At 43.5% G+C, this 25087-nt stretch overlaps 1 protein-coding gene and 1 long non-coding RNA gene across 4 annotated transcripts; one reads left to right on the forward strand and one right to left on the reverse strand.

The window, feature by feature from the left end:
- LOC135306187 (uncharacterized) lies at nucleotides 1–4910 on the reverse strand. The gene is made up of 3 exons (XR_010367005.1): nucleotides 4600–4910; nucleotides 3643–3769; nucleotides 1–3306 (listed from the first exon to the last, which is right to left on the reverse strand). It is a non-coding gene; the product is annotated as an uncharacterized LOC135306187 (long non-coding RNA).
- Nucleotides 4355–25043, forward strand: LOC135306186 (core histone macro-H2A.2). 3 transcript variants are annotated; one of them, XR_010367004.1, is made up of 9 exons: nucleotides 4355–4512; nucleotides 9374–9607; nucleotides 16107–16213; nucleotides 17414–17611; nucleotides 18884–18994; nucleotides 19366–19465; nucleotides 20366–20455; nucleotides 22193–22305; nucleotides 24345–24582. XR_010367004.1 is itself a non-coding variant. In XM_064429778.1 (9 exons), the coding sequence occupies exons 2-9, from the start codon at nucleotides 9436–9438 to the stop codon at nucleotides 24508–24510; spliced, it is 1119 nt and encodes a 372-aa protein (XP_064285848.1). In that variant the 5' UTR covers nucleotides 4355–4512; nucleotides 9374–9435; the 3' UTR covers nucleotides 24511–25043. The 3 variants fall into 3 exon arrangements, 2 of the variants coding, with proteins under 2 accessions (XP_064285848.1, XP_064285849.1); XM_064429778.1 differs by having other exon boundaries at nucleotides 22131–22305; nucleotides 24345–25043; XM_064429779.1 differs by lacking the exon at nucleotides 4355–4512 and adding an exon at nucleotides 5158–5270 and having other exon boundaries at nucleotides 22131–22305; nucleotides 24345–25043.
- Nucleotides 25044–25087: the final 44 nt, after the last annotated feature.

Below are 25087 nucleotides of genomic sequence, written 5' to 3' on the forward strand. Positions count from 1 at the left end.
TTGGCTTGTTTAAAAACATTTTATTTATTTATAGGACACCGCTGAGATTATTTTTTTCCTTTAGGGCTATGCAGTTAGCAGGAAAAATAGCTAATGAGGTAAATTGTTTTAAATCAAACTCAGGAACAATGATGAAAGCAGACAAACAAGCAGGGCTGTGCTGTCCTTACCTGTGAAGCTGCACTGAAAAGAGCCTGGAGCTGAGCCAGGGAGACAACGTACTTGTCTGTGTCACCAGAGAAAGGAAATGTGTGTCCCTGCTCCAAATGACAGCAGAGGGTGTAACAGCAAAGGGCCAGACACCCTTATCAGCACAGGAACAATCAGTCAGCTCTAAGATCCCTTTGCAACAGGTGAGAAGTAGGAAGTGTGATGTGTTCAGTGCAGATCTGGAGCAGTGACTCGGGGCTCAAACAGCGCAATGACACATTGCTGCATCTTTGCTCCTCTGACAAACAAGTACAGTTCTGCAAATGCCAAATCATCGCATCAGGAGTACCCAGACAAAGAATGTGTCACTTTCTGCACCAAAAGCTGTGCCATAGTAAATGCACATTGTTGCAAGCAGTCTTCTTAAAGAAATTCACAGGGATAGAGGCTTTTCTGCCTCTTAGCTTGGCAGTGCCTGGTTACCACATTGATCGGTGGCCAAAAGCATCACTCACAAATGTATGGTTTCATCCATCTAGCTTTCCTCAAACTCAGAAACTGAAATGGGTATTTTACTAATTAATGTAAAAATTGCAGTCCTTGGGAAGCACAGAGCACCAAGCCAAGAGCATCAGTCCTTTCTCAAGCCACCACTCAGATTCCTTAGCTAGAAGTCTTGACTTGTTTTAATTCTTTGGAGAAGCCATTCTGTGCTCATGATTGCCACAATTTTCCCTACCCCCTTCTGGCTACTCTTTCTGAGTTGTGGAGAGGGATCCTACAATGTATTCCTCAGCTGAAAACAGTCATTTTCTGGGGTCTGTTACCTTATTCTTTTTTTCCTCATTCTGAAAGATATATTTGTAAATCTCCATTAGACAGAACAAACAAAAGTTATGTTGATTGTGATTAAACATTCAATTGGTATTTTTACTTATATGGCTAAGGAATACTTAAAACATGATCTTAGCTGCATTTAAGGATAAGTAAAAAGGATTAAAATCTCCTTTTAAAGGATGAAAAGACATCTTTGATATTTTGCTAAGCTAATAAGCTACATTTGACCTCTAGAATCAGTTGGTGTTTGGGGAAGAAAGACCTTTCCCCTTGCTTACCCACTACAGCTAACCTGTGACTGCAGCTAGTCAGCCCACGTTAAACAAAGTGTCAGAATCTGACACACACAAAGACTTTAGATTCTGAAGTCTGTGGGATGGTCTAATTTAAGAAAGTACTATTAAAAGAGAGCTCTCCAGAAAGTTAGGATGTAGGTTTTCTGGATTCTTTAGCCCATTGTACCCAAACTACTGGCATAACAAGCACATAAGCAATATGAAAGGTGGAGGAAGGGTTTAAAATGGCTAAAAAAATGGGAAAAATAATTAATTTTCATTACAGAAGTATAGATTAGTTGCAGAACTTGGCTGTTACAGCTGTTCACAATGATCATCATATAGACACACACCAGCTTTGATTGCATTGGGTTATCCTAATGTCAGTAATCAATGCTTACACTGATTTGATCAAGCTCCCTGATGATATACACACATCAAATGGAGCTTTTGGAGTACTTGGCATTCCTGTCCTGCCAGGATGACCCTGAACAGCTGCCAGCCCCAGCGAGAGCCAAGCCCTGTGTCTGGAGCTGTGAAATATTCATTGCAATGTTTGAGCTACAACAGCTCCTGCCCCAAAATGAGAGTGCCATAAACAGGCTGTTTCCCCATAGCTGGGGAGTCAGGCAGGCAGCAGGCTAGAAGCGATGGGATAGATGTGTTGTTTGTTTTGACAAAGTAACAGATTGCATTTGCGCTCGGGAGGCAACAGGCAGATGGGCTTGGCACAACCCAGAGAGGGCAGGCCCCGCTCCTGCTGAGTGGGGAGAGCTCTGCTCGACTCCAGCACGGCACAGATCAGGGTTGGGAACAGCTCTTCCTCGAACAGCTCCATCCCAATGGCTGGAAATTGCAGGTGCTGTGACCAGAAGTCTCTGACTGCTCTAAAAAGCAGCTGGTTCCAAGGGTGGTGTTAGTGCAGAACAATTCACACCCAGTAACTGATCCAGTGCTGCCTTGCTCTGATCTGCTCTGCTCAAAAATTCCTTATTGTGCCACAAAGCGACCCCAAATCTTCCAGAAAATATTTGAAGCAACATAAAATATCTGTGTAAATGCTATTAATATTTAGATTAAGGATAGGCTGTATCCACTGGAGAAATAGAGTGGAATATGAGCTTATGGTGAGATTAATAAAAATCACAGCACAAAATTGGTATTAAAATGCAGACATCTATGACAGACTTAAAAAGTGTTACACTGTGAAAATTTTCAATGTCCTCTCTCGCACTTCTCCAGCGCTCCTGTTTCCTTCAGGAGAATGTTGTTTATAAACAGAAAAATGTTGTTATAAACAGAGGGAGTTCTCCTAATGTTGAAAGTTTGCCTCACACAAAGACTTTTTTTTTTTTCCTTGAAAGACCTCCCACATGCTCGTGTTCTTATCACACAGCAACTATTTGATGTTAAACTCTAACGAACTGGGAATGTTTTCAAAAACTTGGGATGCTTACTTTGCCTCATCTCAAATTATTTTAAATTCCAAAACCACACACCACATTGTACGGGTTTGTAAGGGTTTTTGGATGCAGTTATTTGTATCTGGAAATAGAAAAATGTAAAAGCTTTTTTTTCTTTTCACATGGGTTTTACATTGTCATTAATGTTTGTGCTTAGTGCTTGAAAAGCTTCTTGAGCTTCCTCCTACCCTCACAATATGGTTCAATACACTGATATCTTCTTCCTTTGATAAATTCCAAATCCCAGTGGGCAAGATCAAGGTAAGGCTTCCTCTTACATGCAAAATAAGTCAAATTCATACATGAGTTTTTCTCCTATGGTCTCAAGGCATCTTGAACTGGTTTTCAAAAAGAAGTGAGGAAGAGAACAGACTCCAGGGAATTAATCCACACCAAACATTGAGGCTGTTACTCAATGCTTGAAAAGAGAAAAGGTATTCTTTATTTCCATTTTAACAACAGTCAAAATACTGTGTAAAGTGTGTAAAGGGAACTGCTTTACCCAAGGCCACAGGAAAATGCAGGTCCTGAACTCATGCCCTCTTTCTTCATGAGATGGTGTGATCCACAATAAACATAACCTGGGGAAATATTCCATTGCTTTTTTACCCACCAAATCCCATTCTGTGCAGACATAAAATTGCTTACTTTGGCAGAGCCAAAAACCAAGCTCAAGTGAATCTTTTATGATTTTTTACAGTGGCAAAGAGAATGCTGAATGCATGAATGGTTCTTTCTCTCTGTTGTTCCCAGACACCCTCCTAAAGTAACACTGCAAGCAAGCAGGAGTGGCCTGTGTTAATAATGTATCTCCTAGTGCACTACAGTAGCACCCAAATGTCTTTATAGCAAAATCAGTGCAACAAAGTATTTGTATAGGAATGATGATACAAACCCGGTGTGATGTAAAAATGTACCTGGGAGCAGTTAAAGAGGTGGAGCCCTGTACTCTCCTGTTTGCACCAGCCCCTGCTCACGGATTTGGCTCTGCCAAGACTCACGGCACAATCGCTTATTGCGTCTCTCGGAGCTCGAGCTCTTGAACTGCAGGGAAGGAAAGAAAAGCCCTCAGCTTCCATTCAGGAGGGAACTTTGCAGCCCTCAAGGACGAGCTGGGAAGCCTGTGAGCGGCCAGAACGCTCCAGTGCAATACAACACAAAGAGCTGCCGGCACTCTTTGTTACAGCCGCTCCGAGCCCACTTGGGGATGCTGGAATATTCGGGTTCCAGGCACCGCAGCGAGGCGCTCAGGCCCCCCTGCCAAAGGGACAGAGGGATGGGTGGCTCTCTCTAACAAAAACCAGGCACTCCTCGAGCTTTAGCCCAGTCTGGGATTGCCTTGAGACCTCTCCATCTCCAAACTCCTCCACCCTGGGAAAGGATGGGAAGGCTTCCTGCCTTTATGCTCCCGGCTACCACAAGCCCGCTGGGACCAGGGTCAGGGGGGCCCTTTCTCTGCTGGGCGGGGAGGGGTCCTGCCCCCACTGCAGCCCTGGGGCCCGGGCGGGGAGGGCGGCAGCCAGGAGAGGGGGGCTGTAGCGGGCCCGGGCTGCAGTGACTCCTCCTAGAGGCGGTATGTGCGGAGCGGGAGGAAACCCCTGCCGCCCCCCTCAGCAGCAGCCGCCATCGCCATTGAAACATACAATACGGGGAGAGCGGCTGAGGCGGAGCCGAGAAGGGAAAGGGGGAGGAAAGGGGAGGGGGGGCAAGGAGAGGAGGAAAAGAGGGGGAGGAAAAAGAGGAAGGGAAGACAAGAAGGAGGAGGCGGCGGCGGCGGGCGCCGGCAGGTGAGGGCAGCGGCGGCGCGGGGGTTGCGGGGGCCGCGGCGAGGCCCTGCTCCTCTCCTTCCCTCTCTCCTCGGCCGCACGACCCACCTCCTCCTCCTCCTCTTCCTCCTCCTCTTCCCGGCGCCGCTGCCGTTCTGCGGGCGGGCCCGGCCATGGCCGAGGCCGTGAGGGGGGCGGGTGAGGGGCGGCCATAAAGGGAGGGGGGGGCGCGAGGCGGCAGCGGCCGCGGGTAAGCTCTGCACGGGGGGGGAGGGGGCGGTTCTTCCCCGCTCGCTGCCTCCGCTCGGCCCCCGCAGCGCTTCCCGTTCCGGGGCCGAGCGGCCGCCGCCGCAGCCGGCCCTCGGGCAGCGGGCGCAGCCCCCCGGCGGCGGCGCTCGCTGAGGGCGGCGTGAGGGAAGGGGAGGGGGGGCGTGAGGGGGGGGCGTTTGCGCGGGAAAGCGCCGGCCACACCCCCACACGCACACACACACTCCACTGCGCCGCCCGGCTGCTGCCCCGCCCCTCTCCCGTCCATCAAACGGCTGGCAGCCAATCAGCGCGCTCCCCGCCCGGCCGGGGCTGCCTCAGCGGCCAATCAGCGGGGGGAGTGGGCGGGGCGGCGGTGTCCGGGCAACGGCGCGGCGTGCGCGGGGCGGGGCGGCCCTGAGGGGGCTCGGGCGGCCCTGAGGGGGCTCGGCTGCTCGCAGCGGGCTCCGGAGGCTCGCTGTGGGGCCGCTCCAGGCCCGTCCTCGCAGCCGCAGGGTCTCCCGATGTTGTCTGTGAGTGGGAGCTGCCCCTGCAGGGCCCCCGGGGTGTGGGGTGCCCTGGAAGCTCCTTGGGCGGGGAGCGCGCTCTGTGTGGGGGGCTCTGGGGACAGCCCGCCTGCCCCCTGAACAGCTTTGTGCTTTGGGGCCTTAGCAATTCGGGCCTTCTGCGTTATTTTTTCACAGATATTTAGTTTGTAAGTGATTGTGCAGCCCAAGCTGGATCCAAGGTGTGTCTGTGGGTTCCCTGTCAGCTCCTAGCTGTTCTAACAGACCTTCAGCTGGCGATGGGGGAAGCGCAGCTGTGTGGGTAGTCCTGCATGTCCCTTATTTTGGCCTTTGCTGAGCTGGAGTTCTCTCAGTGTTTGGAAGTGAAGGGGCTCTGAGGCTGGAGCCTCTCTGCTCAGGACACCTCTCCATCTCCAGGCTGGGAGAGCTGGCCATGCTCAGCCTGGCTGTGAAAAGGCTCTGGGCAGATCCTACTGCAGCCCTTTAGTACATGTGAGAAAGAGGGAGAGGGACTTCTTACACGGGCAGATAGTGGCACGGTGAGGGGGAATGGTTTAAAACTAAAAAAGGAGAGATTTATGTCAGATATTATGAAGGAACTCTTCTTTAATTCTTCCCTGTGAAGGTGGTGAGATCGTGGCACAGGCAGCCCAGAGAAGCTGTGGCTGCTCCATCCATGGAAATGTCCCACTCTACACTGGGTGGGGCTTGGAGCAACCTGCTCCAGTGGAAGATGGACTCTTAGGTATTTTTCCAGGAGGCAGAAGGAAAATGTCACTGATTGCCTTGGGCTTTGAAGAAGGCAAAAGTCAACAGAGGAAAGCCCTGCTTGCAGTCGTATTGTAGAGAGCTCCGTGAGATGTTGTAGCTGCTCAATCCCCCATAGCAACACAGGGATGTTGGAGTCATGGCAGAGTGGGAGTGTGCTGTGACCAATTAGGGGATAGGGACAATAATTGCTTTAAATTGCCCGAGCCTGATGTCATGGTAGCCAGACAGAGACACAGCCCTTGCAGCTCAGTGAGGACAGACTTAACACCAATGGCACAGGTTTATTTTTAAATGGAGGCTGCACTTCATGAGGAGAAATGTAGAGATGATGAATCAGCTGGCAGAGAGGGAACCAGTGTGGGTAGAATTTTCAACTGATAAGCCCTTGAGGTTTGGCTGTGTCCTCAGAAGAGAACAATTAGGACAGCAGTGCTCACCTTGTAGCTCTTTACCTGTTGGTTGCAGTTCAGGTGAGTGTGGCAGGGCTGAGCTCATGTGCTCCTTCCTGCAAGGAAACCAGATCCCTGTCTGTGGGATTTCTTTGTCCAGGTCCACAGGAGTTTTCTCCACATGTTTCTTTGTCTGGATCCTGTTGTGACTGTGCCAGAGCTTGGCTTTCTACCAAAAATTGCCTCCTGTAGGAGTCAAAACAAGACAAGAGCGTGCTGCTGTGTTTGTTGCTCGTCAGTGCACCCTGGTCCATGGAAGTTGCAAAGCAGAGACAGTGTTAGCAGAGTTTTGAAACATCTTGTATTTAGGCTTTCACAAAATTATGCAAACATAACCTGCAGTGTCTTTGGAAAATATTTTGGGATTCCAAGAGCTGGCTTGGCAGCAGGGGAGTAAATAATGGTAGAAGGTTTCCAGTGAGCGAGAAGGGAAAAGTAAAGGAGTAGGCAGGGGTGGAAAGTTCACTGATGGCAACAGAAGGACGAGCCAAAAAAGAGTAATTAAACATAAATTTATACAATGCAGCAGCATGGCTCAGAGCAGTGTGGTTAATTGTACACAAATATGTTTTGATTTTCTACCATGGAGATCAAGTGTAACGATGGTATTTTCTGTGGATCTAATCCCTTGACGTTTACCTTTTTCCCACTGATTTTCACTCAACTGGGATTTGATGCTATAGGAACAAATATATGAGAGGTTAGCTTAATATAATTTTGATACAGGTAGTGTACCCTTTCAGCATGGCTCTCTGTAGGGTTTCAGTGCTGGACTGAACTCTTGGGTGATGCAACTGTCCTGCCAGCATTGCAAGAAGCTCTTTGTACCCTACTGCATACATTTATTAAGTTCCACTTCAGAAAGAGTTATTGTTGCTCTAAAGAGAAGGCTGTTCCAGAAACTGCCTCCTCTGATGGCTAGGAGCCTAATTCCCAGCCTAGGTTTATTATTTGGATGTCAGTTGTCACAAACTGAAAATGACATGTTTTAAGGGCTGTTATTATTAGGAAATTGAAAGTTTACAAAGGGTTTGTCACAAATTGCAAGTTTCATTAAGGAAGGGACCTTGGAAGATCACCTGATCCAGCCTGCAGCCCTAAGGCAGATCCAGCGCTGCTCGATTTCTGGCATAGATTCTCAAATTGTTCTGAAGTTGTCCTGATGGGAAGATTCTGCTGCCTCCCCTCTGACCAAGCCCAGTGCTGCTCTCTCTCCTCTCCTACAGCTTCTGTAAGAGTCACTGCTGTAGGGAACACTCACTCTCTCCACCTTCACACATCTCTAAAGACCAGTACCATGCTTCCTCACTTTTCACCTTCCCTTTGAGCTCTGTTACCACCACTCGTGGTTCCAGGCTGGCAGCTGGCAGGGAATTCAGAGTGGGATGATGAGCAACACCAATTTTGACGTGTCTGTGTCTGATAGGTTTACTGGTTTAATCTTTCCCAACTTTTCTCATCATGCCCACATGATACATTGCTCACAGAAAGAAAAAATTGTCGGGCTGATACACAAGAGCATGCCAAGATTTTACAGCTCTCTGCTGATTTTATACCTTTGATATCATAAGGATAAAACTTAGCAGTATCACTTAGATTCATTTGAATGCTCTTCAAAGTGTCTCCCTTGTGGTGTTTCCTTGTTTCACTGAGGTGAATGGATGCTGGCAGTGAGGTAACTGTGCCTTCCTTGGTAGAAATGCCATCTCTGGCAGACCTGCTCTGTGTTTGCTTCCAAGGAGTAGCCAGGCTCATAATTTTGCCTCTGGAGCAGCTATCAAAATGGAGCTAAAACTAATTTTTGTAGAGTTAAAACTTTCCCAAACATTATTTGTTTGAGAGGTGAGAACTGGGGGTGTAACTGTGTGTCACCATCATATTTTCTGGAAAAATCCCTTCACCAGGATTTCTCTCCTGGGAAGCTGAGAAGCCTCAGAGAAAAAGGGAAACAATATTATCTCATTTGCTTCTCCTGTGTTTTGCTGCTTTGGAGATTGTTTACCAGCAGGTGATTGTTTAATTGGTTTAATGTGAATTGTTTTTACTAATTGGCCAATCACAGCCAAGCTGTGTCAAGGCTCTGGAAAGAGTCACGGGTTTTTCTTTAGTATCTTATAGCCTCCTGTCTGTATTCTTTAGTATCATTTAGTATAGTATTCTTTAATATAATATAGATTATAAAATAACAAATTAACCTTCTAAGAACATGGAGTTAGATTCATCATTTCCTTTCTTCATCTGGGAACCCAAATATACGCTGTGACCACATGCTAGCTTTGGAGTGGAGTGGCAGATTCCAGGGTTTCTTGTCTGCTTATCCCTAATCTTGTGGTTGCCAGAAAAACAAGGATTGTTTTCTTTGCTCCTGATATTGCTACACTGACAGTGCAGTTTAAAAGCGAAGCTATAGCAAATATTCTAATTATCTTGCTTTTAATGAATAATGCCTGCACTTTAACAGGTGTTAAGGGTGGGTTTGGATTTTTTCTTCTGGAGCAGCAGCAAGGCATGAAGGTGAAGGTTTTTCACCTTCCTCTCTATGCAGCAAAAGGATGATAAAACAAAACTAAACTTGTATTTAGTAGCTAACTTGTGTTTTGTAGCTAAACTGAACTTGTGTTTAGTTTAAAACTAAAACATCCCCTTTCTAAGTTGCACATTTGTTTTTCAGAAACAACCTCACTGACTGGAATGACATTGTCTCAACCTCTTTTCAGAAGAAAGGAGGGAAATGCTGAAGTAGTTTAAACTTAAAATTAGGGCAAGAAGGGCACATAAGCGTGGATTCCATGTGCTCCTTTGCACTCTGCACAGCCAAAGCCCAGAGAGAGTCAAGCCTTGAGCTGCACGAAGACATTTCTCACCAACCCTGTTGTTTTTCTCTTGCAGCCCTCTGATTTGGAACAAAACACTGGGACCCACCAGCAAATTGAGAAGCACGAGGCTGCAAGATGTCGGGGCGGAGCGGGAAGAAGAAGATGTCCAAGCTGTCGCGCTCGAGCCGGGCCGGGGTGATCTTCCCCGTGGGGAGGATGATGCGCTACCTGAAGAAGGGCACCTACAAGTACCGCATCGGCGTCGGGGCGCCCGTCTACATGGCAGCTGTCATCGAGTACCTGGCAGGTAAAGCCTGAGCCTGCTCCTGCCTCTGCTCCTCACGCAGGCGTAGCCACGGGAGGGGATGTGAACGTGTGGAGCACTCCTGGAAATCAGGGTCTGTTGAAGCCTGCTGAAAACGCTAAGGAGGTTAATTTGTTTTCTGGGGAGGCTGAGGATGGATATTCTCTGCTTAGTCACCAACTGAGAGTGTTATTTTTTATTGTTTTGCAAAGTGACAAGTCACTTCTGTGACTCTTTTCTCTTTGTCCCAGAGAAAATTGGTATTAATTAGGTTTTTTTGATACACCTGAATGTGAATAATAAGTGGAAAGAAAGCAAACCCACCTATAGGAATGTGCCCCCTCTTGTACTGCTTCTGTGCTTTTTAAGTGAGAAAACTGTTTTGCTGGCTGCATTTCTCCTTGCAGGAGAGTGTCCAAGTGTTATGAAATATAAAGGTGTTTTTTTTTAATTTAAAAAACCCTCTTGCTTTGCCTAAGTGTATAAAGAAAGTGTTCCAGGGTTTTAATCTTCCCACACACCCTGATTTTTCTTTTTCCTGCCTTTCTGACATTGAAGTTTGAAGAAGGGGCAGGTGTTCCATGGTGATGCAGTATACTGTGATTCTGTACAGAAATATTTCAGAGTGTCCTTTGATCATATCTGAGGAGTTTCTTGTTTAATTGTGGAGAATAACACTTCAACAAATTGTTAGAATTCAGGGTGCAGAGAGGATTCTTGTTCAGGTTACTTGGGGGTTACAGATCAAGACTGAGGTGCATTAGAGAATCTGTGAGGAGTCACAGCCTGGATGGAATCAGCTGAGTGAGTTGTGTTTCAGCAGTGTACTTTATTGCCAAGGTGGCATGAAGAAGCTTGCATGGAGTCTGGCTGTCCATACAGCAGATTTTATGTAAACACTGCTGTCTTTTATACACATGAAACTTGTTCTCACTACCAGACAATAAAACCACTATTTTCTTTCAAAGGTGTGGAGAAAATCTGAGATCTCACTAATAAATTTCACTATTTTCACAATTTCACTATAAAAATTAAATTTATCATCAAGCCTACTAGTAGATTGCAAAAATTTCCATGTTTATGGCAGTACATTCCAGGATAAGAATAAATTTATTTTTCCCCCCCTGAGGCTACTTCTGGAGCTGGAGTGAGAAAGTATTGCTTGTGTTGAAGAAATCACAATAACTTTTATAACATAATGTGATGCATTGTGACTCTGCTGACCTTCTGTCTGGAGGGAGATACTTTTTTTCTTCTCCTGCTCTACAGGGAGATATTTCTAGGATAAACATTTGGAGATGCTTGTTCTGAGCTGTGGCAGTTTTTACAAGGTGCAGTAATAAATTGTCAGCAGCACATCTGGTGTGTGCAACATTTCAATGGTGCAGACTGACTTGTGGTCAGCACTGTTTGCCTGTTACCTGAACTAGAACAATGTATGTCTTGGCTCTGCTCCTGGGTAGTAAGTGCAGTTTAATTTAAATCATTAATCTGATATGAGCAGATTATGTGTGGGCCTACACTTTGCTTTAGAAAAAAAAGAATGTGTAGTCAACCAGGCAAGAAGGTTGCTAGAGGTGTAGGCTGGGAGCCCACATAAATTGTAAGGGAATGCTATTTTCAGCTGCTTGGTTCAGCAGAGAACTCCTGTATATATTGTGGTAGAATGGAGTAATGTTTTGGAGCAAACATCTATTGCTGGTCTTTCCAAACCAAAGTTCCTGTGCTCTGTCCAGGGTTTTGTTTGGAAATATTACAAAGGTGGAGAGTTCAGTTAAACAAAAAAAGTGTTGCAGCATCTAGCCCTGCTGATCTAGTTATTCCTAATATTACAGGTGTATAAAATCTTTGGTTTTGGGAAGCCTGTGGAAACAAAATAGGTTTTTCCAAGGATGTTGTGGAAGGGGGTATTATATGTCAAACAGCTACATTTTCTTAACATTATCTGATCTTCCTGTTACAAATGTCTTTCTTTTCTCCTGGATTTGCAGCTGTGAAGTGATGGTTCCTCAGGATGAAAGGCTGCATGCAGGAGAACTGCTTCAGGCTAAATCTGGGAGGGTGGCAGTAAGGGACTGTCACTTTTTAGCTGTTTCACAGAAGCAGGACAATTTATTTTTTTAATGTTAAAACATTCATGAAAACTCCTCCTCTAAACCCCTGAGTGCTTCTGTGTGTTTGAGCAGAGATTTAATGCCTTACAAAAGGGGAAGGGTGGTCCCTGCCACCTCAGAGAAATCTGCTCTCTTTGGCCAGGCTCTAACTTGATAAAACACAAGTTGCTCATGCTCAGCAGAGACATCTTTGACTTTAACATCTAAAGTCTCTGAAGACTTGGTCCTCACTGAACATGTTCCAGCCTCTCTCTGCTCCCAAATCATAACATTGTGGGGAGGCAGTGGCTATGGAAGAAGAATATTGATGTTAGAGACAGGGGCAGGGATAGGTCTGGCTGCTGGGGAGAGCTGGACTGGTGACCAGTGGGCAAATAAATGCTGAGGAGTGCCTAATATCCTGCTAGGAAGCTGGAGAGCAAGTTGAAAAAATAGGAGATAGGCCAAGGATTGGATAGAGGGGGTGCTGGCCATGAATAACCTGGGCAGGAATATTGAGCCAGAGTAGACAGGAGAAATGGTGACTGTCCAGGAAAGGTGCTGATAGAAGTCTTGGTGTGGATTGCCAGGGAAAGGAGATTGGAGCTGTGGGAAAGCAAGTCAAGGCTGGGATAGGGGCAGGCTGGATGAGGCTGGAAGGGTCAAACAGAACCAGAACCACCTGAGTGCCTGCATTCCTCCAGGGCTGGCATGGACCAGCAGATCTCTGTGAGTGACCAGTGCTGTGTGGTCTCTGTTGGCCTGTGTTTGTGCTGCCCCAGGGCACTGAGCCTCGTGGCTGGCATCATCCAGAGGCTGCACATGCATCTGGAGCATCCTTACTCCCAGTTTGTGGAGCTGAGGCTGCTGTTTGGCTTTGGTGTGTGTTCTGTGTCACAGAGATACTAGATCCTTGTTTTTTCCCTTTGTTTGCAAGATTGATCATGGCAGCACCTCACAGCCATTATCACCCCCAAATCTGCACTTTGCCTCATCAATCCCATTATTGGATTGATAAGGCTCATTAAAATGCCAGCAATGGTGGTGGAATCTCAGGAAGAGGTGCTTTTACCTCAGCTGATCAGCTAATTTGAAGATCTCCTCACTGTTCTAAACCTTTCTTTTTAATCTCCCTATGCTGTTTTACATTTTAGGCTTGAAAATCATATTGTAAAATTGCAGTTTAATTCCTGTCCAGAAGGTTGTGTTTGCTGAGAATTCCACTGGCTTCAGAGTTCAAATTCTCTGAAAAATTGGCCTGAGTCCCATCTGATTGATGGATTTTGCAACAGCCTCATGCTCTGAGTGTGCACAGAGCTGACTGCAGGCACAACCACCTAAATCAAACATCAACTGCATATGTCCCACAGGGCATCTCCCCAAAAAGTAGGCAGAGAATACAGAAGCCCCTTGATGAGGGAGCACAAGTCATGCTCAGAGGAACTTTTGGAAGATCTCAATGGAAAGCCATCCTCTCTGAATTAGGGCAGAACACACCACCAGCAAAGGCTTCCTCCTTCACAGGAATCACCTGGAACACTATTCTGCCTGTTGTACTCATCTGGAGACACATCCAGCAGGCAGCTTTCCACCTGTAAATGGAGGACAAGGACTCCATCATCAATAGATTTTTGCAGAGTAAAGGTTTTGCTGGTAGATTTTATGTGGTAGTGTAACAGGAGCTGACAGAATTTCTCCTGAAGGGGAAATGGAAAACAAGACAACCTGTATGAAATCTTTCCAATTTGCTATCAGTAATTCTAATAGATCTTTCTTAGCAGTCCACCTTCCTACAAGCTCAGCTGAACAAAAACCTTTGGCATGGCTAGGATGCTTTAGTTCCCAGACATTTCAAATCTGCTGATCCATCAGCTAAAGAAACCTCTTTTTCCCTGTATGTCACAGGGTGACAAGATGTAATCCCTTTCAGGGCATAGCTTGGCTGCAGCTTGTCTCTGCTGGAAGAGAGTCATGTGCTTCTGAAGATGTCTGGATTTGAAGTTAAACTTCTGATGTGGAGGCATCTTTGTGGATTTTGACTCTTGCAGGAAGCAATATTATTTGAGATTTCAATGTAATTCTTAATGCCTGTAGTTAAAGCACAGAGTAAAACCAATTTATGGCTGAAAATATCAAGATGCCCAGTTCCAAGACAGCTTGTTATGATGTAGGACCTATATTCTATTTTCCTGTACTCTATATTCCTCTTTATGATAGGACCTATATTCTCAGACTAGTATTTTTAGCATTTAGGTAACCTCAGCTGTTAAGAAGTTTCTACTTCAAATATAAAGCAGTTTCTTTAGGGATCTGTTATTGTTAGCAGAGCATGTGATAGCTGAAGCCTCCAGTTTTGATATTGCATTTTGTAAATGCCATTTTATATTCTTAAGATTATGAGCCCCTACCTCCATCATTAGAAAAAATATGCATAGAAACCTTCACTAGAAGGAGGTAAGGCAATCATTTACCATGCAAATATTTGGCATTCTTTGGTAAGTCATGTACATATTCCACAATCTGCCATACATCACCTCTGCCTTGGATTCCCTTCTTCCCAGTGTCCTGTGATGGATGGCTGGCATTTGAGTGTTCTGCCTTTTTTGCTCTTAACATTAGGCAGAGGACTAAGAGTGCACCATCAGGATGCTGCTGGCCAAAGGACCCAAACCTGGGGCAGTGGGGTGAGCACACAGGTAGCAGGGTGTGCCTGTTGTTGGCACACCTGAAAGAACTTCAGTTCCCACACAGGTAAGTATGTGCTGGTTTTTGGATGGTTTTTTTCCCCCCTGATGCAATTTTCCTCTGCTGTCAGCACACATCTGCAAATCCCACTGGAGGAGCCTGGGTCTCTTTTCTTGCTCTCTGCTGGTCTGCACAATGGATGGAATCTGTTCCTGCTGTCTGCTGCTGTGTTAGCTCTGCTGGCAGAGGTCTGGGAGAGGGTCTGACATTTCCAGTCCTGTGGGGTTGAATATAGCTGGGTTGTGTGGGATCTCTTTGTAGTTTCCTCCTTTAAAATCCAGGACAGACTAGGAAATGCTAGAGCTGAGAGGTTCCTGCCCTAACTTTTACAACTCACTGTGAATATGCATATAATTTTTAAAAAGGCTTTTACATTTCCAACATTCAATTAAGTATGTGTGCTGCATAGCAGTGAAAACTGGAAGACAAGTTTGTACTTTTGTTTTTCTGAGTAGAATTGAAAGCTTGTATTTTTCCCATGAGCCAGAGCTAAGCCCCATGTTGAAATCATCTGGATTTTAGCCAAACATTATGTACATTTCCACTAGATTTTTCATGAAAATCCTTCTTTTTATAATAGTGATAATTCTTTATGTAGTTTGTAAAAAGGAGTAGGATGTAATTAAGACATCAATAAGTTATCAACAGGCTACTGATTGGCTGTAATTTTCATATTCCTGTTACTGACAAGCACAAATCCAAAACCCAGAAGACAGGGACACTATATACTTTTAAAATTAAAAAAAAAGTGTGGATATGATTTTTAGGAGTAATTGGAGGGAAAAAAATCTCTTTCTCCTTCCTTCTTAGTGTTTCAGTACAGTTCTTATATGAGAAATAACTTCTGAGTAGAGGCCAAACTATGTAAACTAATGAATTATACTGATTGCTACAGTCCAAATAAACTTAGGAAGATGTGTCTGAAATTCTGTAATAATTAGGAAAAGCTCAGTGACTTAGAGAAACAGTAACATTTATACTGTAACCAAACTGGTAGTTAGAAAAACTGCCTTTGGAGTGACCTCCTGTTCCCACAGATGTGGAAGGACCCTTCTATCAATATTTCATGCATTGAAGCTCTCACATTGTCTCTGCTTGCATCTGGATCAAACCTTTCATGTCTTGTTCTGAAATGAAGCTTCTCACAGATTTTCAGTGCCCTTTAATGCAGAATTCCAGCAGTGCCTGGCTAGTGTGTTGGCTTTCCAAGTATTTCTTCAAATGCACCTCAGTCTTCATCTTCCCTGGTCCTGAGAATCCTTGCTGTTTGTCAGAGCTGTCTGTTCCAGGTTGAGGGTTTCACTGCATGCTTGACTGTTCTGTTGGCACAGGGCTGCTGATAAATTTTGGACTGCTGATGTACATTTTTAGGGGTTTTTTTGCCTTTTTGCAAGAGAATTCTGACTTGAGACTCTTAAAAGAAAATATGTGAACCAAGCCTAGCATATTTTCTCCTTTAGGGAATTAGGAAAGACAAATTAATTTATCTAAATTTACAGATACATTGAGTGGGGTTTGCTTTCTGCCTTTCTCTAGTGAGAACCCTTTAAATCTGGAAACATCCCTGAGAAGGTAAATGGATATTAAGAAGCAGTGTAAAATGTGTAGGCAGCATGTACCTAAGCTGCATTTTTGTTACTGGTTTTTGTCTTGATGTGTTACAGCTGAAATCCTGGAGCTGGCAGGAAATGCGGCGCGGGACAACAAGAAGGGAAGGATTGCCCCCAGACACATCCTCCTGGCAGTTGCAAACGATGAGGAGCTGAATCAGGTGCCTGTTTCCATTTTGGTGCAGGAGTTGTGTGCTGTGGCTTGAGTGAACTGCTACCAGGGAAGGTTAGAAACAGCTTAGTCTGAGACAAGAATGAGATCACAGCTATTGGAGAAGATTGTGCTCTCTTAAAGCAAACAAAAATTAAGGTTCTGAGATACCTCATCTTAAATCTTATGGACATAAAAACTTTGGTTCTTCTTAGCCTATGAGTCCTGTTGAAACTAGTCTTGATGCTTCACTTTTTCCTCAGGGACATTCAGTACTTAAAGAAAGTGTGCAAGACCTTTTCCCAAAAGCTGTAGAAATGTGTGTTTTCTATTATACTGGCTGTGAGGCCCATGTTGTGTAGGGATCTGGCTCACTCTCTGCTATTGCTGCCTCCCTGTCTGTTTGCCCAAACTGTGGTTTTCAGCACTCTGACTCCTGGGATCACTTGTGGGATCACTTGTGCTAAACTTGTTGAGTGAGGACAGAGATCACAGCATGGGCTGCAGATTGTACTATTCAGGGCTGCTGAAAAGGTTCAGTCAGCATCAGAGTATCTCCTCTGGATGAAGATGGATGATGTCATTCACACTTTGAATACTCCTGCACTTAATATGACTGCTTTAAATAATGAAAATGTGGTGCCCATGAAGTCATGTGGCTCTGTTTCCAGTCAAGTGGAGTAAAAATACAAAACAGGCCAGAAGAGAAAGTATGCTCACACCACCAACCCTTTCCCAGCTCCATGTTTCTAGTCAGTGACCTGTGAACTGGGATCTAGATCCAGTGTTGTCTCTTAGGAATTAGCCAGACTTTGTCCCCTACATGGTATCACAGCCCATTCCTGTTGTTCCCTCTGCAAAGCAGGTCCTTGGAGCTTTTCCTTGCTTTCACTGCATCCGTCTTCCTGCCAAAGAGATGTGCATCCAGTCCTCCTCTGAGCAGGGCTGTGGTGCAGTCCTTTTTTTTAAGTAGCCCACAGACACTCTTCTTCTTTTACCCTTATTCACTGCTTGTGAGTCACCAAGGGCAGAATTGCACTAAGAAGGGGTAGGGTTGATTGTACAGCAACAGAATTCTCCAGGATGTGCTGGCTGACTTTGCTGTCACCTGCCAAGTTCCTGGTTATTGTGGATTTTCTCCCTAATTGTTTTTGGTGGTGCAGACTGAGAGGATCTGTAATATGCTTCCATGCCCTGCTTGTCCTTGCAGCTGCTCAAAGGTGTGACTATTGCAAGTGGAGGTGTCCTGCCCAGAATTCAGCCTGAGCTTCTAGCCAAGAAACGGGGTGCCAAAGGCAAATCTGAGACCATCCTTTCCCCTGCTCCTGAGAAGAAGGGGAGGAAATCCATGGTGACCAAAAAGAGTGGGAAGAAGGCAAAGTCTACCAAGGCCCGGACGTCCAAAAAGGTAAGCACAGGGCTGGGACAGATTCTGTGTCACCCTCTGCAATGTTCTCTTGAAATTGTGTGAAATCTCTTATCTCCACACTAACTCTGCAGCAGTGAACCCTTTTAAAATAAAGGAAGCTGTGTTCTAAAACATTTTCTACCAGAGAGATGTCATGCCTTCAGCATTGCACAGTTACTGGGCTGCTGTTAAAGATTTTTCACTGTCCAGAGAATTTGACATGGAACATCAATGTCATTGTGACCAAGCTCTTTTTTTCATGTGTTCTTAGCTGTGCTGTTAGTGAGTTTTAAAACAAGAATAAATCAATCAGAACTTGACACTGCACTTTCCCTTAAGGTTACCCATCTTCTATCACTATCCAAAATGGATTAATTTGGTAAAGCAGTAACCCAGATCTGTGCTCTTGGTTTGTCATTCCAGAGCATGTACCTTGAAACACTGCTGAGTTTTTCATTGGGTAGGGTTAAATGATACCAAGCTTTGCCTTAAACCTTTAAAACTTGGATTAAGCATATTTTTCAAAGTTTTAATACAGTTCCACAGCTGATAATAGGCAGAAACAGCCTTTAAAAAGAAAACAGAGTTGCTTAATGAGATGTTTAATTGGATGCCTCTGTGCATTGATCATCTACCACCTTACTTTGAATTGTGCACATGCAGAGTTTGGACTTGTTAGGAGGTGGCAGCTCCTTGACATACCTTAAAGCAAATATTGAGAGATGTGAGGAGATGCTCCTTTAGCCCTCTAGGACTAAACCTACTCTAGGACTGGTAGGTTTGCTACTCCTGAAAATAAGCTATAAGAAGGCTTTATCACTTAATAACTGAGACTTAAACATTTGTTTTTCAGACCAGAAAGTTGTTTTTTCTTCAAATTGGAGCATTTGACTGGGTTACTTAGTGACTAAGTTTGATTTAATATGAGGTTCTGCTCTGTTAGCAACAAAAATAAACCAACACATGCCCACCCATGTAAATACAACCTTAATTGTCAGTAAATCTACAGATGGGTGTGGGTGCCCTGCCTCTGAATGTGACTACAAAAGCATGTAATGCCTCAGATGAACCACTGATTTAGCATTATATAAACAGTGCAGACCTCTGTTGTTACATAACCTTAGGGGATTACAAGGCTATGAGTAATGTATTGATCCGAGAAGATAAGATTTGTAGTAAGTTATTAAATCTCTCCATTATTGAATTATGCTAGATGGTGATTATTTTGTTTCCTTTGAGAAGTCTTGCTTGTTTTTTTCTCCCATCAAATAGAACAAACAAAAGGACAATGAAAAAGAAGGAGCTTCTAATTCAACAACTGAAGATGGACCTGGGGATGGTTTCACTATCTTGTCCTCCAAGAGCCTTGTGCCAGGACAGAAGGTAATAAAGAAAAGAAAAAAACAACAGATTGAGGCTTAGCATGAAGGGAAGGATGCTTTTCTCTTAAACCAAAGCATTTCCAAAATCAGCCTTTTTTTCTTCAAATTATGATGTTAGAACATTTGTTTTCTAGCAATAACTTCCTCTGGAGCAAGCTTCCAAGTTGTGGGCATATCACCAAATAATCTGAGTGGTGTGCAAATTAATTAATTAAAAGCTAAAAGTCAGAGTCACAGTACTGAACAGAACAAAATAGCTGGTCTCTGAAAAACTAAATCCAGCCTTCTTTCATTTCAGCCTTTTGGTATGAAAATGATTTTGCACTGGGATTACTATGTATTTGTTCCTCCCCACTCATTGTTATTTTTCAGCTCTCTCTGACACAGAGTGACATCAGCCATATTGGCTCCATGAAAGTGGAAGGCATTGTTCACCCTACGACTGCTGAAATAGACCTCAAGGAGGAAATAGGTGAGGCTCTGTACATGCAGAAAAAACAGAGCTAGAGCTGGAACACTAGCTGGGCTACTGGCTGCCTGCTGAGATCCCATCCTGTTTCATCTGAGTCTACCCCAGGCCATAAAATATCACTTACAGCTTCTGAAAATCAGGCTGGGTCTGACTAGGTACAACAGGCTAATCACTCATTTGTTTGCTTTTAATGACAAGCAAAACACAGATAATTTGTTGGAGCACATGAGCAGCAAAGGTGTAAATAATTATTACTGAGGTGTTTATTGGCTTATTTTTACATTTGCATCTGAAAATTGCATTGCAAAATTATATGTTATTAACACTTCTAGCTATGACTTTCATTGTAGGATGTTACATAATTTAGAAAGACTCATGTTCAAAGCCTTATGCTGCTCATGCAAAATAAGGAAATACTGTTATTCCAAATCTGGAAATTTAAGCAGGAGGGAGGTAAAAAGCTATTCAGCCATTCACATAGGGGGCACAGAATCTAGTAGCAAGTTTTTGCATCATTGTTTTTTACTCATCAAGACCTTCACTGGCATCTCAGCTGTGTTTGTTTCAGTAAGTAGTAGGGTTTGTATGCTGGGTTCCTTTTGGAGGCTGAAAGCCTGAGTCCTGGAAATCCCACTCCACATTATTTTAGCCATGAGTCAGAGTAAATAGCATTCTTACAGATATTTATATTAAAGTAATTTCCAGTAACAGCATACAGGGCTCTACAAAACCATGAAAAGTAAACTATCTGTGTCTAGGCAGAGTGGTAAACATAAAAATTAGCTGCTGCTGATAGAGGGAGACAGGATAGTGTGTGTACAGTGGTTTTTTAAATAATGTAGACTTGTTTTTCCACACTGATACTCTGAAGCCAAGGCCTTTTGCTCTGTGTCCTTGCAGGCAAGGCACTGGAAAAGGCTGGAGGCAAAGAGTTCTTGGAAACTGTGAAAGAGCTTCGCAAATCTCAAGGACCTTTGGAGGTAGCTGAAGGTAAGAAGGATACTCTGCTCTCTTTTGGACATGGCTCATTTTATATGTTCTTTTCTCTGGACATTCTGATCTGTTCCTGTTGTTATGTGTCTGTGCTTATGTGATGTGTTTCCTCAAAGCTGTTGCTGATATGGGCAGGTTCCTGAGGGGGGAAGAAAGGAAGAACTGGATATCTGTGGGCTGTACATTCTGTCTTGAGACTGATCAATTTGTCTTAGGCAATTTCTGTACATGGCAGCCCAAAAAATAAGGAAATCTTGTGCCATCTTTCCTGCCCTGTTTGTACTGCAGCCTTAGTGAGAATCAGAAACAGCTCTCAGCCTAAAATATGAGGCATAGCAAAAATTAGTGATATTTCATCAATTATTCTCCTTTATGCATATTTGATGAATGTATATAACCCACATAATTACCTTACTTTGAGCACAAATGAAGATGTGATATGATCTGCAGAACTGGCAAGCTTTTTGGAAAAGCAATTGCTCAGGCACTGCAGCTTCTTTATTAGAGCAGCTCCCTTCAAGGGTTAACACATTTGTAGCAGGGAATAGTTTGGACCCTCATATTGTGCTTCCTTTGTGGACAGATTAAACCAATTGAAGGTGTCTGGAAGACAGATGGAGAAAAGTTACAATATGCCTTATTTGGCTTAGTATCTCTATAACCCCAAAAATAAGTGCTTTAAATAGTCTAGTTTTGGAAAATTCCTAATTGAGTAGCCTAATTTTATCATCTGAAATGATAGAGAAATTTTTATACAAGATAATTTGCTTGACTTTCATATCAAATCAAATTTATATGCCATAAAATCAAAGTAAACTACTTTTCTCTGTCAACATCACTACCTAACTAGAAGATAGACTCCTTTTATACTATTAAGACAGCTGGTTAAAATTTAAGTAGCACAGAATCCCTCTGTGCCTGCAACAGAACTCCTCTGTGATGGAGAACAAGTGAATAAATCCAGGATTTTCATCCTTGGGCTAATTCCATCCTGCACAGCTGATTTCAGAGTGTTTAACCTGAGATTACCAAGACACCCAGACTCTCAGCAGTGCTGATGCTGACAACTGCAACAAAAGCAAACTGATGCTGTGCTGTAAGCTCTGCAGATCCTGGAGAAATATTACACTTTCTGAAAAATTAATCTGAGATTCCTAATTGGACATAACTGGTGGGGACTTTCAACAAACAACTTTGATTTTTATGTCCTTGTGTGAAATTACCCAGCTGCAAAGTGAGTCTACATATTACTCCCCAACTCTCTGGAATTGTAAAGGTGATGATGATGATGCAGGATATTTGTACAAAGCACTCAGTGACAGCACTGCAGAAATGTCTGTGGGGATTACTGATACTGTGTTTAGGGTGAGCTTTTTGTACTTTGCATAAAACAAACCCAGAGGCTGTGCTGAATGAGAGAGCTAAAAACCATTATTGAGAAGCTGTGTGCTAACCAAATGAGCCCTGGCTTCTTTGGTCTCCAAAGAAATAACAATTGATCACAGAAGGAATGGTGAGACAGGTTATTATTGCAAGTGAGCCATTGTGGTGTATTTTAATCCCAAATGTGTTTCTTTGGAGAGGTGAGGTAATTAAGAAGGTACTTTGGGTTGAGAGGTCGTGCAGGGCGGTTTCTGTTCCAAACTAAATGTTATATTTTCATTTGTGTTAGCTGCACTCACTCAGTCTAGCGGCCTAGCAGCAAAGTTTGTCATCCACTGTCACATCCCACAGTGGGGCTCGGACAAGTGTGAAGAGCAGCTCGAGGAGACTGTCAAGAACTGCTTAACAGCTGCAGAAGACAAGAAGTTGAAGTCTGTGGCTTTCCCCCCGTTCCCCAGCGGCAGGTAGGACTCCCTGTGGCAGGTAGCAGAGGTGGAATTGGCTGTCAGAGCTGCTGCTGTGACAGAGAGGTGCCCTCTGCTCTGTGACCCTGCCTCTGCTGCTGCCATCTGACACAGAGCTGCTCCAGAGGAATCCAGCCTGAAGTGCAGTGTTTGCATGAAACTGCCAGAGAGCCTTTGTAGAGAGAAATTAGCCAACCCACAGGAGAGCTGAGTGGGCTTGCTGTGTTTTCTATTGCTAGGCAGTCATTTTCATTCCTCTGCACCACCTCGGGTTCTGTGTCCCTTCATTTTGCTGTGGGGAGTCTTATTAAACCTGCATTTGTGCTAATGAGATTATAGCAGCACAATACTGAAGGCAGGTTACAGTGGTGCCACCTGAGCTCCGTGGATGTGGGGTGTTCACTTAAGCCCTCCTGATAATAGATACTGAAATGACTTGTCACACAAAACCTTTCAGAAGAAAATCTGGTTCTCAAATGTAGATCTGTTTTCAAAAGGGAAAACTGTTAAACCAAGTGTGAAGCCACACGTTTCTTTCTTAATAACTAGCAGGTGGAATGTTCTTGACTAAGAAATCTGAAGTATTTTTCTTTTTTTTTCTTTCAAATTTCTTTTAAAATCAATGGTTTGTTGGTCTCTGATGACAAGAGATCTTACTGCTAACTGCAGTAGTTGTTGTTTTGTGTTAGAATTTGTGTGCTTATATCAATTTTGAAATGTATCTATTGATTTTGGTAGTAGTGCCCATAGAGTAGAGTACATAAGAGAGTCCTGTTGTGTTGGCCTGACAGTGAATAAAATGAAAGTAAAATTGCATTTGATCAGTGAAATCACCACACATCACTGAGTACACAGGAGGCAAAAATGCCATTTTTATACAGATACTCATCAAAGCAAAAAAAATTTTTATGGATCAGGACAAAAGAATAAATAGAGGGCTAATTTTTAGCAATTTTTTAATATACAGATCTTTTTGGTTTTGGTTTTCAGTGAAAGCAAAATGTGATGCATTGTTTTAACAGTCTTTAATATAAAAATTAACTGTAGCTTTTAATGCCAACAGAAATCGTTTCTAGACTTCATGTCTTCTAAGAGCACAGAATCAGAATAATCCATTCTTGGACCATTAATCTTAGTGCAGATCCTTCTGCTGCTTTATTCCATTTCACCCTGCTTCTCTTACAATTACTCCTCCTAACAGAAATAGAGAGACTTACCAGGTACTGCTGGTTTACACTTCATTGATCAAAGTACCTCAAAATTTCCTGAAAAAGGCAGTTTTTCAAACAGGACTTTCTGGTTTTGCTGTCATTTTACTCTACCTCCATGTCTGCACCTGAAATGATGGTTTTGTGGGTAGATAAAGATTTATACTATATCAGTTATGTGAATTTTCATTTTCCTCTGTCCCATCTTAGGGGCTCTTCACAGTAACTGATGTAACATTGGGATACTTCAGTTGTGCCAGATCTTTTTGGTGGTTTTCAATATAAATATGATTGTAGGTTAGAGAATATTACCATCAAGAGGAGTGACTGAATGCATCTTGACCTTAATATGGCTTGGAGTTGTAATTTCAGTTATTTTCACAGGAAACCCAAGCAAAGTATTTTAATGACAGAGCAAGTAAGTCAGCTAAGTAGGTGATATTTTGGGTTTGTTTTTTTTTTCAGTTCTCAGCTAAAAAAAAAAAAATAATCCTTTGAAATTTTTAGCCTGCCCAGCCTGGCATGGAAAAATTTAATTCTAAGGGCAAGCTTAAAAAAAAAATTAAATAATTGTAAATAAAAAATAAAAATAAATACAAATAAAAATTTGTAAATAAATAAATTCGGTCATAAGCAAATGAAAGCAGATGAAAACAGAAGGTGTGCCAGTGAGGAAACTTAATTCAGCAGCATGTGAATATTGCTATCAAATCCTTGGGGTTTGCCAAACTGCAAGGGGCACAAACTGCAAGGGGCACAGAAGCCTGGCTGGCTTCTCTCAGCATCCCTGCCCAACACTCACCTGCTCTCTTTTCTTCCCTGACCACACAGAAACTGCTTCCCAAAGCAGACGGCAGCCCAGGTGACCCTCAGAGCAATTTCCACCCATTTTGATGGCACCAGCTCTTCCTCCTTGAAGAACATTTACTTTCTGCTCTTCGACAGTGAAAGCATTGGCATCTATGTGCAAGAAATGGCCAAGCTAGACACGAAGTAGCAACGGCAGCCAAATGAAACTTTATTTTTCAACAAACTTGAGTAGCATTAAAAGCATTAGAGGTGGGTTTTATTTTTTCAATGTGACGATGAGGGGGAGTGGTAGTAGTGTGATGTGTTGTGACTCGATGGAGAGCTGTGATTAGAGATGAGAGGGGTTTAGTCTGATTTCTTCATGCCATTTTTATCACCTTAAGCAACTGAATTATCATCCGGCTTCAGGAGTTTAGTGTCCTTTGTTACTTTAGTTTAGAGGTTTTTAAAGAGTAACCTCATTTTAGATTTGTAGTGATGATTTCTTCACACACACACACATGCCACTTTCAAGAAAGCTCTTAAAAATGTTCTGCTCCTTTTTCATCTCCCTTGAGGGTAGATGGTAAACTTCTGCCTTCAGCCCATAGAGAGGTGAAAAGGGTTTTAGAAGTGATGCATGAGGAGCTTCTGTTTTGCTTTTAACTCACAATAACCTCTGTAATTACTGAGAATATTTCATGGTGATTTTGTTTGTTTTATAAGAAAAAAAGAAAAAGATGTGTCAAGTGTGGTTATTATTATAAACCCTAATTTTGCTCTGG

Source organism: Passer domesticus, chromosome 8 (genome assembly GCF_036417665.1).
Source record: "Passer domesticus isolate bPasDom1 chromosome 8, bPasDom1.hap1, whole genome shotgun sequence".
Taxonomy (NCBI): domain Eukaryota; kingdom Metazoa; phylum Chordata; class Aves; order Passeriformes; family Passeridae; genus Passer; species Passer domesticus.